General features: G+C 44.0%; 1 protein-coding gene across 1 annotated transcript; it reads left to right on the forward strand.

Moving 5' to 3' along the window:
• Positions 1-217: 217 nt before the first annotated feature.
• Positions 218-15,404, forward strand: wdr19 (WD repeat domain 19). The gene is made up of 36 exons (XM_078291587.1): positions 218-263; positions 797-888; positions 1,007-1,072; positions 1,216-1,341; positions 1,507-1,622; positions 1,766-1,881; positions 2,346-2,426; positions 3,066-3,178; positions 3,281-3,454; positions 3,576-3,646; positions 3,784-3,956; positions 4,470-4,572; positions 4,644-4,780; positions 4,911-5,027; positions 5,829-5,984; positions 7,220-7,367; positions 7,679-7,892; positions 8,280-8,439; positions 8,666-8,776; positions 9,238-9,347; positions 9,439-9,496; positions 9,778-9,918; positions 10,028-10,110; positions 10,192-10,275; positions 10,412-10,558; positions 10,834-10,958; positions 11,088-11,197; positions 11,377-11,445; positions 11,563-11,640; positions 12,642-12,738; positions 12,841-12,965; positions 13,192-13,273; positions 13,485-13,635; positions 13,778-13,901; positions 14,051-14,127; positions 14,445-15,404. Exons 1-36 carry the CDS (start codon positions 258-260, stop codon positions 14,557-14,559), a joined length of 4,056 nt encoding a protein of 1,351 aa, XP_078147713.1. The 5' UTR covers positions 218-257; the 3' UTR covers positions 14,560-15,404.
• Positions 15,405-15,729: the final 325 nt, after the last annotated feature.

The raw sequence follows: 15,729 nt of genomic DNA on the forward strand, positions 1-15,729 counted from the left end.
AAATAAAAACGTTGCAATACGTTCGACAATTTATTTTGAAAGTGTAAGCGGAAGTTCATATAGTTCATAGAAATTGTATATTATCCTAGCTAGCTTGACATTGGTGGGCTAGCTATGGAAACAGTTTATTGGTTAATGGCTGTTGCTATGACATCGCTGTAGCTTCTGCAGACGCTTACGAGCTAAGCATTCTGGGATATACACAACTGTTGCAGCGAAGATGCTTTGAATAAAAAGGTCGATTAAATGTCATCAAAATGAAGGTTGGTGCCAAGGAGAGAATTACCACAACATATATTACTTGTTGGTTTATGAGCTTAGTCATATGAATGTGTTTTACATGCTAACGGTAACTCCTGCTAACTGAGCTAACGTCTACATTAACGTTTCTAGCGTTGGGCAGCAATAGCCTGCTAACGTTAACTAGCTATCTTGCTAGCTGGGTATAACTCGTTAACGTTAACTGGCTATCTAACAGGCTCCGTTATCAGTCACTCAGTCACAACCAAATGAGCTATGTAACATGACGAGGTCCATTGTCGGACACCGTTTTCCAGCCTCTTGGCGATGTCAGTTTTATCAGCATAACCCCAAACAAACCGATTAAGAATGTCAAAATAGTTCTTAAACCATGTAGCAGCCATACTGTTCGTTCATGTAACCTACGTCTATTTTTCGTGTGATGGAGAATTACCAATGCAGCTCATAAAACGTTGGAGTCGCAATCTCATCTCCAGTGTCGCACCAGCAGCCAAGCCCCGTAACGGCTAACATTAAATCCTTTTTCTGTTCACAGCGTGTTTTCACCCTCACGGACAAAGCTTGGGTAAACTTCAGCCTACAGTACAAATGGCAGAAAACCCTCGGGAATTATATCGCTGTTGCAGGGTGAGTAAACTGCTGCGGCAGGAGATAGAGCGCAACCAAAATACTGTAATGTTCAACTTCTTTGTAAGGTAGTTAAAACGGCACAGTAATTAAAATGTGTGATGTATTTCTCATACAGAAATGACAACTCATTGAAAATATTTGATCGATATGGGCATAAGAGGAATGAACTCAACCTTCCAGGGTAAGTACGAGAACATATTGTGACTATTCCACCTCTGCTGACTTTTTCTGCTTATAATTAAAAGGTTTGTGCTGATTATTACCTCTTGTTGTTTAAAGTTATTTTAAGTGTCTCCTCTTTCTCCTTCCTCTTGCTCCCTCCAGGCGCTGTGTGGCGATGGACTGGGATAAGGACGGGGACATTCTGGCGGTGATAGCCGAAAAGTCCAGCTCCATCTACCTCTGGGACGCCAGCGTCAATAAGACATCCCAGATAGACAGCGGCATGAGGTGGGACAGACACGCCAACACATTTCTAATTCCAGCCCTTGTTGTTCAACAGAGCCACTGCCAGTATTTTTTATAGACTACATTAGCACTGAAGTGATTGATGATCACCCCTAATTCTTAACGAGACATTCCTGGTTTCCTTCCTGCTTGTGTTGGTTTCAATAGGGATCAGATGTCCTTCATCTCGTGGTCAAAGACCAGCCCACTGTTGGCAGTTGGGACGGCTAAAGGAAACCTGTTGATCTATAACCAGCAGACCTCACGCAAGATTCCCGTGCTGGGTAACACACACACACACACACTCACACACACACACACATATACATATACACATGACTGCACAGTTACTTGTTTGTGGTTTTCTACCTTTCCCTTCTCTTCTATTATATTGATCCTCTCTCCCGTCCCTCACCACGCATACTAGGTAAACACACCAAGAGGATCACATGTGGGTGTTGGAGTACTCAGAATCTACTGGCACTCGGCAGTGATGACCGCTCTTTGAGCGTCAGCAACCATGAGGGGGACACCATCCGACAGGTATACACACACACAGGCATGTGCGCCTGAACACACGCACGCACAGCCACAACCACACACACGTAAGCATCACATGGCTGTCCGTGGAATGCTATTATAATTAGGCCTGCTCTTGGGAGAGGGAGGAGTTATGTTGACAAATGATTATTGATGCAGTAACAAAAAACATTTAGCCATATAGCTGAGGCTCCTATCCCGATGGACTTAAAATGAGTGCAGCAATCGAATAAACTTCAATTCCTAGATCACTAACATTACGAGCAACCAATAGTAAATACTGCAAGTAATCCTAGAGTGAGCATGTGTAAAAGAGAAGTGCTAGGTAAATAAGTAAAGCTGAGGAGAGAAGGCAGAAAAGATTTTTTAAAAAACATTTTCAAGACAACAGCATTCAGACTAAGCACAGGAGGAAGAACAGGAAAGAGGATCTGGTATAACTTTCTTCCCTTTTGTCTTTTTGCCAGACGACGCTGCGCAGTGAGCCTGCTGACGTTTACTTCTCTGTGATGAAGACAGATGAGAGGTCGTCTCCAGGAGAGAGCACTGTAAGTTTGCGTGTGTGTGTGTGTGTACGTGAAGAAATGAGAACAGCACATTCATCCCTAGAGCTACACATTCGCTATTAAAACCATCTACCCCGCTGTTTGATTCATGATTTCACACAACTTCCACTATCCTCTCCTTATATGCAGCTGATTTTTTACATTAGATCACATGATGAGCGAGAATGTGCTTCTGGGTTCTTCGTCAATTAGTTCGCTTGCATAACAGAAGGCAACTGTGTGATATTTAAAGCAATATTTCCACTTTGTTAGAACATTTTATTTTTTTTTCACCTATTGTCATTGGTCATCTGGGGCCACAATATTGACTTATGGCTACTTGCTTTCATTAACATCTGTATTGTTAGCAAACTGAAAAGTCAAAGTTATACTAAAGTAAAATAATGATTGAGGACTAATCTACAGTGTGCAACAGAGTGCACAGTAGAGATTTCCGGTCTAGATGAAACTTAAATGATCCCTGTGGGTATACTGGGTAAAACAAAAAAGAAGTGATTGAGCATACATACTATCCTTTTGTGCTGTACTTCCATGACTGCATGTGAATCAAGGATGGAGATTTAGGACGTAGGAATGATGTCATCACACATGCTCCCCTGACTGTGACCTTTGACCCTTCAGGTGAGCGTGTCTGTGGGGAAGAAGACGCTGTTCCTTTTCAACCTCAACGACCCCGAAAACCCTATAGAACTGGAATTCCAGCCTCGCTACGGAAGCATCGTCTCCTACCGCTGGTAGTGCACACACTCCATCACACGGCCAGAGACTGGCATTGAATCACGGCAATGAGATATTTGTACCGAGTCTGATTCCCTGCCTCTCTCCCTCTCCTCCAGGTACGGTGACGGGTATATACTGATCGGCTTCTCCCATGGCTACTTTGTGGTTATCTCCACCCACATCAGGGAGATCGGCCAGGAGCTGTACCAGGCTCACAACCATAAAGACAGCCTCAACAGTGTGGCCATCTCCCCGGCCTTAAACAAGGCTGCCTCCTGCGGGGACAACAGGTACACGGCACACACACAGGTTGTCTCTTTGAACACACAGGTTCAAAGAGACAAGTATGTATGACAGTTCTGTATGTAAAAAGGTCTAAAGCCGTGTGTGTGTCTGTCTGTGTCTTTGCAGCATAAAGATCCATGAGCTGTCTGATCTTAAAGACATCAGCAACATAGTTCGTCTGGATGACGAAACTAAAGGTGAGACTGTCCTCACGCCCAGCCACAAAGCCGAAAGGGACATTTTGAATGCAGCTGAGTCAACTCAAATAATTCCGCCCCCTCCTTCTCTTTCCCTCTGTCCCCCACCTCTCCCTCCCTCTCTCCTCCTCCCTCAGGTCTGGACCAGTTGACCTGGACGGATGACGGCCAGCTGTTGGCGATTTCCACCCAGAGAGGGACGCTCCATGTCTTCCTGACCAGGCTTCCCATCCTGGGGGACAGCTTCGGTACCAGGCTGGCCTACCTCACCTCCCTGCTGGAGGTCACTGTCTCCAACCAGGTGGAGGGGGTGAGGACACACACACACACACACACACACACACTGTACACCAGTGTTTGGGCACAAATTTTCCTTGGTGGGGTGGAAATTCTCTTAGGCAGGTCGACTTTTACATTTTACCTTTTAGGCATTTAGCTGATGTTCTTATCCAGAGCGACTTACAATGATTGCAGTGGTACAATAAGCTTAAATTCCTAGATTACCAACATTATAGGAATGAATAGTAAGTGGAAGAGTTCAAGGGTCAGAGCCATAATGCCCTGGCAATATTCCTGTGACCCTAAAATGATCATGTAAGAGAGAAGTACTAGGAAAAGAAATAAAAAGTATGAGCTAAGGAGAGAGATTGAAGAAAGTCAAAATAAGAGCAAATTAGAGTGATTAGAAGATGGGCTGTGATTCAGTGGGGGGGGTTAGCCGCTGCTCAAGGCGGAGTGCCTCACCCTATCTATTCCATGGTAGGGGAAACACTGCTGAACATACAAGATCTTCAGTTCCTCTCTCACTCTCTGTGTTTGTCAGGAGAATCCTGTGGCCATAGAAGTGGAAGTGGAGCCTACTTTCATTGCAGTGGGACCGTTCCATGTGGCTGTGGGAATGAACAACAGAGCCTGGTTCTACAGCGGTGTGTGAGATATGTTAATTATAGTATCTGGTGTGTGTGTGTGTGTGTGTGTGTTTGTATAGTCATGCAAGCGGGGATAACTATTTTTGTGTGTCACTCAGGTTGTAACAGGCTGAAGGACATTGAGTACTTGGGGACGATAGCCAGCATGTGCCTCAACTCGGACTACGCAGCAGCGCTGTTTGAGGGAAAAGTACAGCTGCACATGGTGAGTAGTCTGTCTGTATGTGCCGGTGTTTGTGCTTCGTTTCCGTTTACACTGACTGGCGAAGCAGTTGTGTACAGGCTTCACACTTTTGCATAATTTTTTGTTTTCCCTGCCTGTATGTGTGTTTTAGATTGAAGGCGAGGACCAGGAGGAGAAGAAGCAGATGAAGCTGTTTCCAGACGATGACAGAAAAGGTCGGATCCTTTGCCACGCACTCACCGCTGACTTCCTCTACTACGGCACTGATGTAAGGCTCATCACATCTCACCACAATCAGCTAACTTACTTTGGATGAACATCACAGAGTTTCTTTGAAGGGAACACTGTCCCATGTGTTTTTCATGGCCTTTCCTGTAGCCGAGGACAATCCAGGCCCAATCCAGTTTCTCCTAAAGCTATAAACTAGACCACAATGAAGACTCTGGGGACTGACGTAAGCTTGACTGGACTTTAACACACAGATAACTAACTATAACTATAATTTCTGAACTAGAAAATGTTCCTTTCCCAAATTCTCTATTGAGTTGTAAATTGTTGTGTCATCGTAGATCAGGGAGCAGGCTGATGTCAACAGTTGTCAGTATTGTGATTTCAGCTTTTTCCCCTTTTATGCAATTATGCAACACTGAACCCAAGACAAATATTCAATGCAAACAAAACCTCAGGAAGCTATGACATTGGATTTTTATTCATATATTTCATCATACTTTGTGGTATTAACACTGCTCAGAATCTTTGTGGACATCCACTCTCAAACAGTTGCAACTCTTGCTTCTTTTGCTGGTCCATCCGGTTCAGTCTTCCTCTGCCAATCTTTTTTTCTCTTCCATCTCTTCTGTTTTCATTATCTCTCCTCACGTCTCTCTCTATCCCAGCCTCCTTCCTTTTTTCTTTCTGTCTTCCTGTCTCTTTTCTCAAGTGACCGTGTTTCCACCGTTTCTCTCATTTCACCCATAGTTGTTTACTGTCTCTTTTGCTAGTGGAAGTTGTAATCTCTCGCTCTCTCTCTCTCTCTCTCTCTCTCTCTCTCTCTCTCTCTCTCTCTCAGTCGGGCAGTGTGGTGTGTGTGTTGCTGGAGGACTGGCAGACGGTGAACAGCTACAGCCACTCGGTGGGCGTGAGGAAGGTGTTCCCCGACCCCAACGGCTCGCGGCTCGTCTTCATCGACAACAAGAACGGCGGCTTCCTGCTCTCCCCCGGCAACGTCAGTACACGGGGTTACTTGATACATCCATGCATGCAGCTGAACTTACATACACACATATTCAGGTTCAAGTTTATTTGCACTTTGATAAAACAGAGCCATTAAAAGTAGCACACAGTGATGAAATATCATGGCAAGAAGAGATGCAGTTAATAATTTATGTAGGTGAGATTAATAAAAAATACATGGCTTGTACAAAACATCTCACTTCAAAACAACGAAACAGGAGCATTGCACTGAATAACAGATTCTAAAGGAATTTCAGAATTGATTGGATTGCCTGAGCGATTTCAGGCACGTTGATGTCATTAACCCTTGTGGGTTTGACCTTCATGCCGTACCATCCCTTCTCTCTAACTCAAACCAAGTTAATCCTCAGTAAAATTGGGAGTGGCACCTTATGAATCTAAAGGGAATCATTACAGATGTTTTTCATACCACAGGTACATCAATTACATGCAATTACATGCAAACCAATAATCCGATCTTAACCTGATTAAGAACATACGATGAATATAGCCATTGCCATGTCAAGGCCTTAGTCTCATTTTGTTGAGACATAATCAGTGCAGACGTGATCTGACTAACACACCTAGTTCTACTAAAAGTGTATTTATTTGACCTTGTGAACACTCGGTAGCTGCAGTGTTGCCTGCAGGCTGGATTTTATTGCGTCACATTCTTCTCTGAGTAAACTAGCCCAAGTATCAAATGAAAGCCATAAAAACTGAGGTTATTGGAGGAAATTGTGTTACTTTAAACCACATAAATGCTTTCATCAAACTCATACTGTCTCCTTAATCTGATGATACATCGTACATCGATGATGGTATGCATGTAAAAGGACACGCAGTTTCTCTCCATTGCAGTGTCTGACACTGACTGAAATATGACTAAATGTGCTGGCTCTTTTTCTTTCTTTCAATCATTTTATTTATATTTACAGACATAACGCTAAAGTCATGCAAACCAAAAAGGACAATCACCAAAACCAGTTACTAAACTACAAAAACAAGACAGAACAAAAAATTAAAATAAAAAAACTAAAAAAATAAGTAACATAAAACAACCCACATAGGAGTAAGAAACCAGAAATCAACCATTCCCATCATTAATATACCACAAAGCCTCTCTTATATAATATGTAAGTCGGCCGTTATAATATGAACTCGAGAGAACATTCTGGAGTACCTTCTCTTTTTCACTATACTGTGTGTGTGTTTGTGTCCAACCAGGCGACAGACTCCTGCTATGAGCTCCCCAACTTCTCTCCCACCATCACAGGAGTGCTGTGGGAGAACTGGCCCACTGACAGAGGAGTGTTTGTAGCTTACGACGATGACAAGGTCTACACCTACGCCCTGCATAAAACCACCATATATGGTAGGGAGATTATAACACACACACACACACACACACCAACAATGATAAGTGATGTCAGTGAAAAGTGAAGTGTATCTACTTCTCGGTTTCATACCCTCCATCTCTTTCTCTCTTTCTCTCCCTCTGTCTCTCTTTCACTCTTTCTGTCTTCTTGTCACTTTCTCTGTCTCCCTCCTCTCTCCCCCTTGCTTTTACAATGAGTGCAACAGCAGATAATCTTAAATTCCTAGATTATTCCTAAATTACAGACAACCAATAGTAAGGAGTGCAAAGATCGAGGAATTTTTCTCATTCTTTCTCTCTCCTCCCAGGTCTCCAGGTGGTGTTGGTGGGTAACACTGCGCTGCTTTACTCCCAGAAGCCTTTGCTGTTGTACAACGGGGAGCTGACATGTCAGACGCCGAGCGGCATGACCAGTGACGTGCCGCTGAGCACACACTCCTTCCTCAGCCGCTCCTCCAGCACACAGTCAGACGCACCGCAGGAGCTCGGCAAGCAGCTCTCCCAGGCTCTCATGCTCAAGAGGTCGGCCATGCTGCAGCTACCATGTGTTGTTCTGATGAAGAAGGGTTCACATATCAGTGTTTCCTGTAGATTTTTGTGTCAGGTGGGGGTACGTTTTGGATCTGAGACCTGTGCTTGCTCCTGAGTCCAGTCCAGGATCACTTCTAGTAGATGTTGCAGTTTAAGAATGGTTCTTATTTGGTTTTTCTGGCATTTTTTCAGGTCTCATATTATTCAGCTTCTGTGGTTTTGTTTTCGAATATACTATGGCTCAGGACAATGTTCATGATTTTTTGTAAATGTAGTTTAGCTAAAAGTTTGTCCAAAACTGCCTGTAAAAAAGGATGGATTTTAGAAAATGCAAATAACTTTAATATTTTTCTGTGTGTGTGTGTGTGTCCTGGCCAGGTTCCCTGAAGCCTGGGATCTGTGTAAGTCAGCAGGCAGTGGGACAGACTGGGCAGAGATGGGCCGAGCCTGTCTGGTCCACATGGAGGTGGAGCTGGCTATTCAAGTCTACCGCATGAGTGGCAACGTAGGCATGGTCCTGTCGCTGCAGGGCACCCAGGTAAAAGACACACAACAGCACAAATACACACACACACACCACGGTCCATATTTCCCACACTCCTGATGACATGCACCTTATTCCTCTCTTTTCTGACATTTTCTCCTCATTCTTTTTCTTCAACCTTTCTCTCTCTCTCTCTCTCTCTCTCTCTCTCTCTCTCTCTCTCTCTCTCTCTCTCTCTCTCTCTCTCTCTCTCTCTCTCATTCTCTCATTCTAACTCTAGGGTATAGAGGACAGGAATTTGTTGGCAGGCCATTTGGCCATGTTCCTGAATGACTACAACCTGGCTCAGGACCTCTATCTGTCCTCAAACTGCCCCATTGCTGCCCTGGAGGTAACACAGAAACAAGCACGAATATACACACACGCACACACACACACACACACACACACACACACACACACAGTACACACAATGTAGTTAATTTAAGGCCTGAAGAGTAAACAGTGTGTGTGTATGTATGTAAGAGACAGAGGTAGTTTAAATCTGGTGATTTCCCAGACTTTATGCAGCATGTTATCCAAGGCAGATGCCTGTCTAGTTTGGGTGTCACCTAGTAGGAAAGTCTGGCATTCAGAAACAGCCTAGAATTACAAGTTACTATCTTTATCTTTATCTTTTAACTTTATACCAAACTTCCGTGGTTGTAAAGACAGATGCTTTGTTGCTTATGGGTTACCATTAAGTGTAAAATTAACTGTAAACCTTGGTATTGTCAGCAGGCAATGGGATCAAACTGATGACTTCAGCTATCATAATATGTGTGTGTGTGTGTGTGTGTGTGTTTGTGTTAGATGAGGAGAGACCTGTTGCATTGGGACAGCGCTCTAATGTTGGCCAAGAGGCTGGCAGAAGACCAGATTCCCTTTATATCTAAAGAATATGCTGTCCATCTGGAGTTTATGTAAGTATATACACACACACACACACACACACACACACACACACTAGATGTGATCTACGTACACTAACTGCAACTCTCTACCTCTTTGTAGTGGAGACTATGTGAATGCACTGTCACACTATGAGAAAGGCATGACCCACGACAAAAAGGTAAGTGTAATATATCTGATCTCATCTTCTAGCAATGCTAACCTCACAGCAAGTTAAAAACTGCAACCTGCTAAAGTGATATTTCACTTGCGTATAACAATTTCATTTTTCCTCATTAGCTGTGAATATTCAACACAGCGTGGCTCCTGAAGTGTCTATTTACCACACTTACCACTGTGTTCTTTTTTAGTTTTTTGTTTTTCAGAATTCATTGTACTCTCTCCTGCCCTCACCTCCAACTCCATCTCTCCCTCCATCTCTGCCTCGCTGTGTAGTTCCAGGAGCACGACGAGGCGTGCCAGGCGGGCGTAGCCAGGATGTCCATCCGGATGGGCGACATCAGGAGAGGAGCCGCCCAGGCCATCCAGCACCCCAGCAGAGTCCTCAAGAAGGAATGTGGAGCCATACTGGAGAGCATGAAGGTAGAGAGTCCACTTCATCTGTCTCTCTCTCTCTCTCTCTCTAATGCTTTTGAGCCTTTTTTGGCCTTTTTGTGCCTCTGCTTTTATGTTTTCCTTTCCTTTTATACAGCAATTCTCCGAGGCGGCTCAGCTGTACGAGAAAGGCCAGTATTACGACAAGGCTGCATCGGTCTACATCCGCTGCAAGAACTGGTGAGGCAAATTCCAACACACACCGACACACACACCCGTAAATGTCTCTCCCCCTCTGACTTTATGTAACTCTGCACTCAGGGCGAAGGTCGGAGAGCTGCTCCCACACGTCTCCTCTCCTAAGATCCACCTGCAGTACGCCAAGGCCAAGGAGATGGACGGCAAGTAGGTTCTCTGTCTGTTTGTCTGACTGTCTCCATTAACAACAGTGAAGTATATTGTTGAGAAAGAAACTGATGCCTGTGTGTGTGTGTGTGTGTGTGTGTGTGTGTGTGTGTGTGTGTTTGTGTGTCCGCGCCAGGTATAAGGAAGCAGCGCAGGCCTATGAGAGTGCGAAGGACTGGGACAACGTGATTCGCGTGCTGCTGGACCACCTGAACAACCCGGAGGACGCCGTCCGCATCGTCAGGGAGACGCAGAGCATCGACGGAGCAAAGATGGTCGCCAGGTAGGACCAACAAGCACAGGCGTACACACCAACACTCAACCACACCCACACGCACACATGCATAACCTTAACCCTTACCCTAACCTAAACCTAATCCCGACCTTAACCCTAAACCCAAGCCATGACTCTAAATTAGCCCCTTGAAAAAGTGTGGCAGTCAAGTATTGAATGTTTAAAAACAAACCCCTTTTTACTTAGCTACTTCGTCCATTTGTGTAATTGAGATTTACATACACCTGTGTGTACGTGTGTGTGTGTGTGTGTGTGTGTGTCAGGTTCTTCCTGCGGCTGAATGACTACGGTTCAGCCATCCAGTTCCTGGTGCTGTCTCAGTGCAACGACGAAGCCTTCCAACTGGCACAGCAGCACGGACAGATGGAGGTCTACGCGGACATCATCGGTCAGTCTGTGTGTGTGTATGTCAGTGTAGAGCATAATGGGTATACTACACAAGTACAATTTGAATATTAATTGCATGACGGTTGGTGTGTGTGTGTGTGTGTGTGTGTGTGTGTGTGTGTGTGTGCAGGCTCCGAGGCGACGCAGGAGGACTACCAGAGCATTGCTCTCTACTTTGAGGGGGAGAAGAAACACCTGCAGGCTGGCAAGTTCTTCCAGAAGTGTGGCCAGTACAACAGAGTAGGAGTTCATTTATTTATATATTCATCCAGTTCTACATTTATATGTTCAGACATTGATTGGTTGATTCATTCATTTATTTATATGTGCATTCATTGATCCATCCACCCATTCATAACTGTATTCGTTGAGCCAGTTAGTCAGTTTCTTCTTCCTCCCTGTCCCTCCGTCTGTCTCAGGCCCTGAAGCACTTCCTGAAGTGTCCCAACACTGATGACAACCTGGCTGTCGAGATGGCTATTGAGACGGTGAGAGCTGTGTGGGTCAAACTGGGAGGTTATGAATATCCCAATGGATTATGTACATATGTTTGGGTATTCTATTGAGTGTGTGTGTGTTTGTGTGTGTGTGTGTGTGTGTTGTAGGTGGGCCAGGCCAAGGACATTTCTCTAACCAACCAGCTGATAGATTACCTGATGGGGGAGAGTGACGGCATGCCCAAGGTAACCAGTGAACTGGAACTTTGGAGCCTTCTCTTTTCTGTAACTTTGATAGCTGCATGTTTTTGTTCCAGTATTTCAAATGACTCCATTCAGTATTAAATCCATTGTTTTTATATGATTTTTTTTTTTTGGTTTGTTTTTACCACTCATTCTCCTTCTCGCTATCTCTCTCTCTATCTTTCTCCTTGTCTGGTGCTTGTGTAGTGCCTCTCAGTGAGTAGAACGCAAGTGTGTTCATGTGTGTTCATGTGTGTTCATGTGTGTTCATGTGTGTATGTGCGCGCAGGCGCTGCCTTCGTTTGGTCAACAGTCAGAACAACAGGAAACCACATTGCCCTTTTCTTCCATTCTCTATCTCCTATCCTGAGGTTCATATGGGATTTGAAAGTGTCGGACTGATACAAGAAAAAGCTTTTAGTCTGAATGCACTTTGGAATATGAATTTGGAAGAGAGGGCTTATTTTCAGGGAAGTGAGATGCTAGGTATGTGTGTCTCAAGTCCAAATCAAACCCAATGCTGTATTCACACATCTTGTATTTATAAAGAATTGGATGCAGGCCAACTGATTTGTGGCCAGAGAGCTAGTATGTTTTGGCAGTTTGTCTATATGATAGGCAGGTGGGCTATTAGAGTCAGTATGGACACTGTGTGTGGATGTGTGTGTGTCTTAGCTTATGTACAAGTTTATGTACATGTGAGTATATCTGCATGAGCATAGTACCCACTAATGCTTTTGCGTCTTTGAGATCAAGCCTTTACTACAGTGTGGCAGTAGGACTGTGTTTTGCGTGAAACTGTCCTTTTCTTCAGCTTGCTCTTAATCATCTGTGGGTGAGGTGAAGGAAAAGACACCATGTTAGGGAAAAGCTGTGTTTTATAGACACTTGGAATGCAAAGAGAAAGAGTGAGCGAGAGAGAGAGAGAGAAAAAGATGGCGAGACTGAGTGAGTTTTCTAAAAATGCTGACGATTGGCTGACCTGTGTCCCCGCCCCTTCCCAGGATGCTAAGTACCTGTTCCGTCTCTATATGGCGCTGCAGCAGTACAGGGAGGCTGCTCGCACCGCCATCATCATCGCCAGGGAAGAGCAGTGCGCAGGTACACACGCAGTCACACAAACACCAGCGAGGAAGTAACGCATTTGACATAACCTTAATTGTATGTTTCTCTTTTGTTTGTTTGTGTGTGTTACTCTTACAGGAAATTACCGTAACGCCCATGATGTGCTGTTCAGCATGTACACAGAGCTGCAGGCCCAGAAGATTAAGATCCCTGCTGAGATGGCCACCAACCTGATGATCCTCCACTCCTACCTGCTGGTCAAGGTCCTTACAGCCGTAGTGGCTAGTGCCTTCTGCATGCTGTCACACACCAATGATGCTTGAGAGGATGTTATGTACTGTAATCACGATGGGGAATTGTGTAGGCACAAAGACTTTCAAGCATTTCTTAATCTGTCTTTGAGAAGAACCTTCAGGGCCTTATGGCTTTATTTCCATCTCCATATCACATAAATGTAGTGCTGTTGACTCTGTGCATGTTTTTCTGTAGATCCATGTAAAGAGAGGAGACCACCTAAAGGGCGCACGCATGCTCATCCGCGTAAGCAACAACATCAGCAAGTTTCCCGCACGTGAGTTCACACACAGTATTCATCTTGGGCTTCAGTTCCCAACACCAAACTGAAATGCATCTGAAAAAAACAGTCACCAAATCTAAATGAGATTCAAAAGTAATTGTCCATTTAAAAAGTCCCATCAAATGCATGTGTGAATGTATAGAAAAATGTCTTATGTATGTGTGTGTGTGTGTGTGTGTGTGTGTGTGTGTGTGTGTGTGCGTAGACATCGTGCCCATTCTGACGTCGGCGGTGATCGAGTGTCACCGCGCCGGGCTGAAGAACTCGGCCTTCAGCTTCGCCGCCATGCTGATGAGACCGGAGTACCGCAACGAGATCGACCCCAAGTACAGGAAGAAGATCGAGGCCATGGTTCGGTGAGCGACAAGCATGAACACACTTCTTCCACTCTGTGTCACTACACCCCTTTATTTTGCTTTTTTTTTCCCTTTTCAACACATCTGTACTTTCTCACTTTGTCTCTCTGTCCTGCTCCACCCGCTTTACCTCTCCATCCAGTCGGCCAGACACGTCAGAGCTGGAGGAGGAAACTACTCCGTGTCCCTTCTGTGGCTTCCAGCTGCCACAGAACGAACTGCTGTGCATCTCCTGCAAGAACAACCTGCCCTACTGCATCGCCACGGTACACACGCCAAACACATCGTCACTGACTTGTACATGCACACACACTGTATTTTTACCAAAATAGTTTCCTTAGACTTGAATTTTATCACTTGTCTGCCCTTGATTCTTGTTCTCTCTTTATCCTCCATCTCCTTTTCCTGTTCCCAGGGTCGCCACATGCTGAAAGAGGACTGGTGTGTGTGTCCTCACTGTGAATTCCCCGCTCTCTACTCGCAGTTTGTTCTGTAAGTGATACGCATGCATGCAACTATTTACAGTAACTGTAGCTGTCACATAGCTAGTCATTCACCAATAACCAAAATCACATTTTCCTATGATCATAGACACTGAATGTGAATAATTTTGAACATGAACACTCCCCACCCAAGTGTGATACCAGAGAATCAAGGTTTTCGCTTGTTTCTTACTTTGAGAGTTAACACATGAACTGTTCAAGGTGATTGCATAACCGTGTGAATGCAGGTTAAGAATGGATTGTCCTTAATCCATGTAATAGAAACTTTTGGTTATGTTTGTATCTGTTTTTTCTTTGTGTGTCCAGGCTGCTGGAGACGGAGAGTGTGTGTCCCATGTGCTCCGAGACTCTGAGTTTCAAACAGGTGAAGAAGATCTCCGATTGTTCCAGCTATCTGCAGCCCGATGAACTGGAACAATGATGTAAAAACAAAACACACATGTAAATATTCATACGTCACCCCAATGTTTTAGGGTGACAGATGTTGTATGTCTTTATATACTTAAAATCTCTAATATTTTGGAAGTAATGTATACAGTATATAGTTTTGTATGAGGAAATGTTAATAAGAGTAACATAACAGCGATGATGCAAAGGATGCTTCATGCTGATAACCAAAAACGGGCACAAATGAGATAAAAAATGCAATGTATATTTAGGTGACAGAGCCAGTATAACCTTTTTGTTCAGCTGTCCGTTGTCTCTTTTCATAACCTTCTGTTCATAACATTTGAAAATACTGATTGCCTGGACTTTTTTGCTGACTCTATCCTTTGTCTCCTTTTTACAACTTTCCACCGAAGCCCCAGAACTTCTCTATGCCATCATTTTATTTAATTTTTTAAAATCTAGCTCTTAAAATCAAATTTTGCACATTTTTGAGAATAACACCATAGAAGAATTCACAGGCAGGAGGCAGAGTCAGACATGGAGAGTTATTTCTGTACCAGTACACATCTGTCTTTGATGGGTGAAATGGAAGATCATCAAAACTTACTGATTTCCAGTTCAGCGTCAAAGTGTTCACTAAGGTCACTGTGACTCCTGCAGTGTCTACATCAAATTGACGATTCAAGCAAAGTGGTTCGTCAGCCTTTGTGCCTATAGTGTGTTGCTGTAAATTTTGACCAGAGTAAAGTTCTATTGTTTGTTCCGTTTGTTATTTTTCATTTTCCCAGTGCTCTGTAATTGTTTTTTTAAGTCTCTTTCCAGTCTTTTACAAAGTTCCTTTCCATCTTCTTTGAACTTCATCTTTGCCTCAGGAATTTTGCTCTTTTGTTTTACTGTATTACAACCATCTAATGGAGGCCAAACAATAAAGTCACATTTTCAATGACGAGAGGAGTAAGCTTGCTAATTAGAGCAGAGATCCAACAGAAACGTCTTGTGAAGAGGGAATATCACCATGCCAAATACTGGCATAATACATCTTGCTTTGTCAAAAACGTACAGCAGGTGCATCTCTCTAGTTTTTGGCTGAGCACCCAACCAGAAGCAGGTTATACAAAAAAGTTCAAATGAGATGACAAAAACGTATTAAAAAAAATCTATCCTCCCAGTGAATTGAGGTCTAGTGCTGACAGTTCGTTAA

This window comes from Centroberyx gerrardi, chromosome 3, assembly GCF_048128805.1.
Source record: "Centroberyx gerrardi isolate f3 chromosome 3, fCenGer3.hap1.cur.20231027, whole genome shotgun sequence".
In the NCBI taxonomy this organism is placed as follows: domain Eukaryota; kingdom Metazoa; phylum Chordata; class Actinopteri; order Beryciformes; family Berycidae; genus Centroberyx; species Centroberyx gerrardi.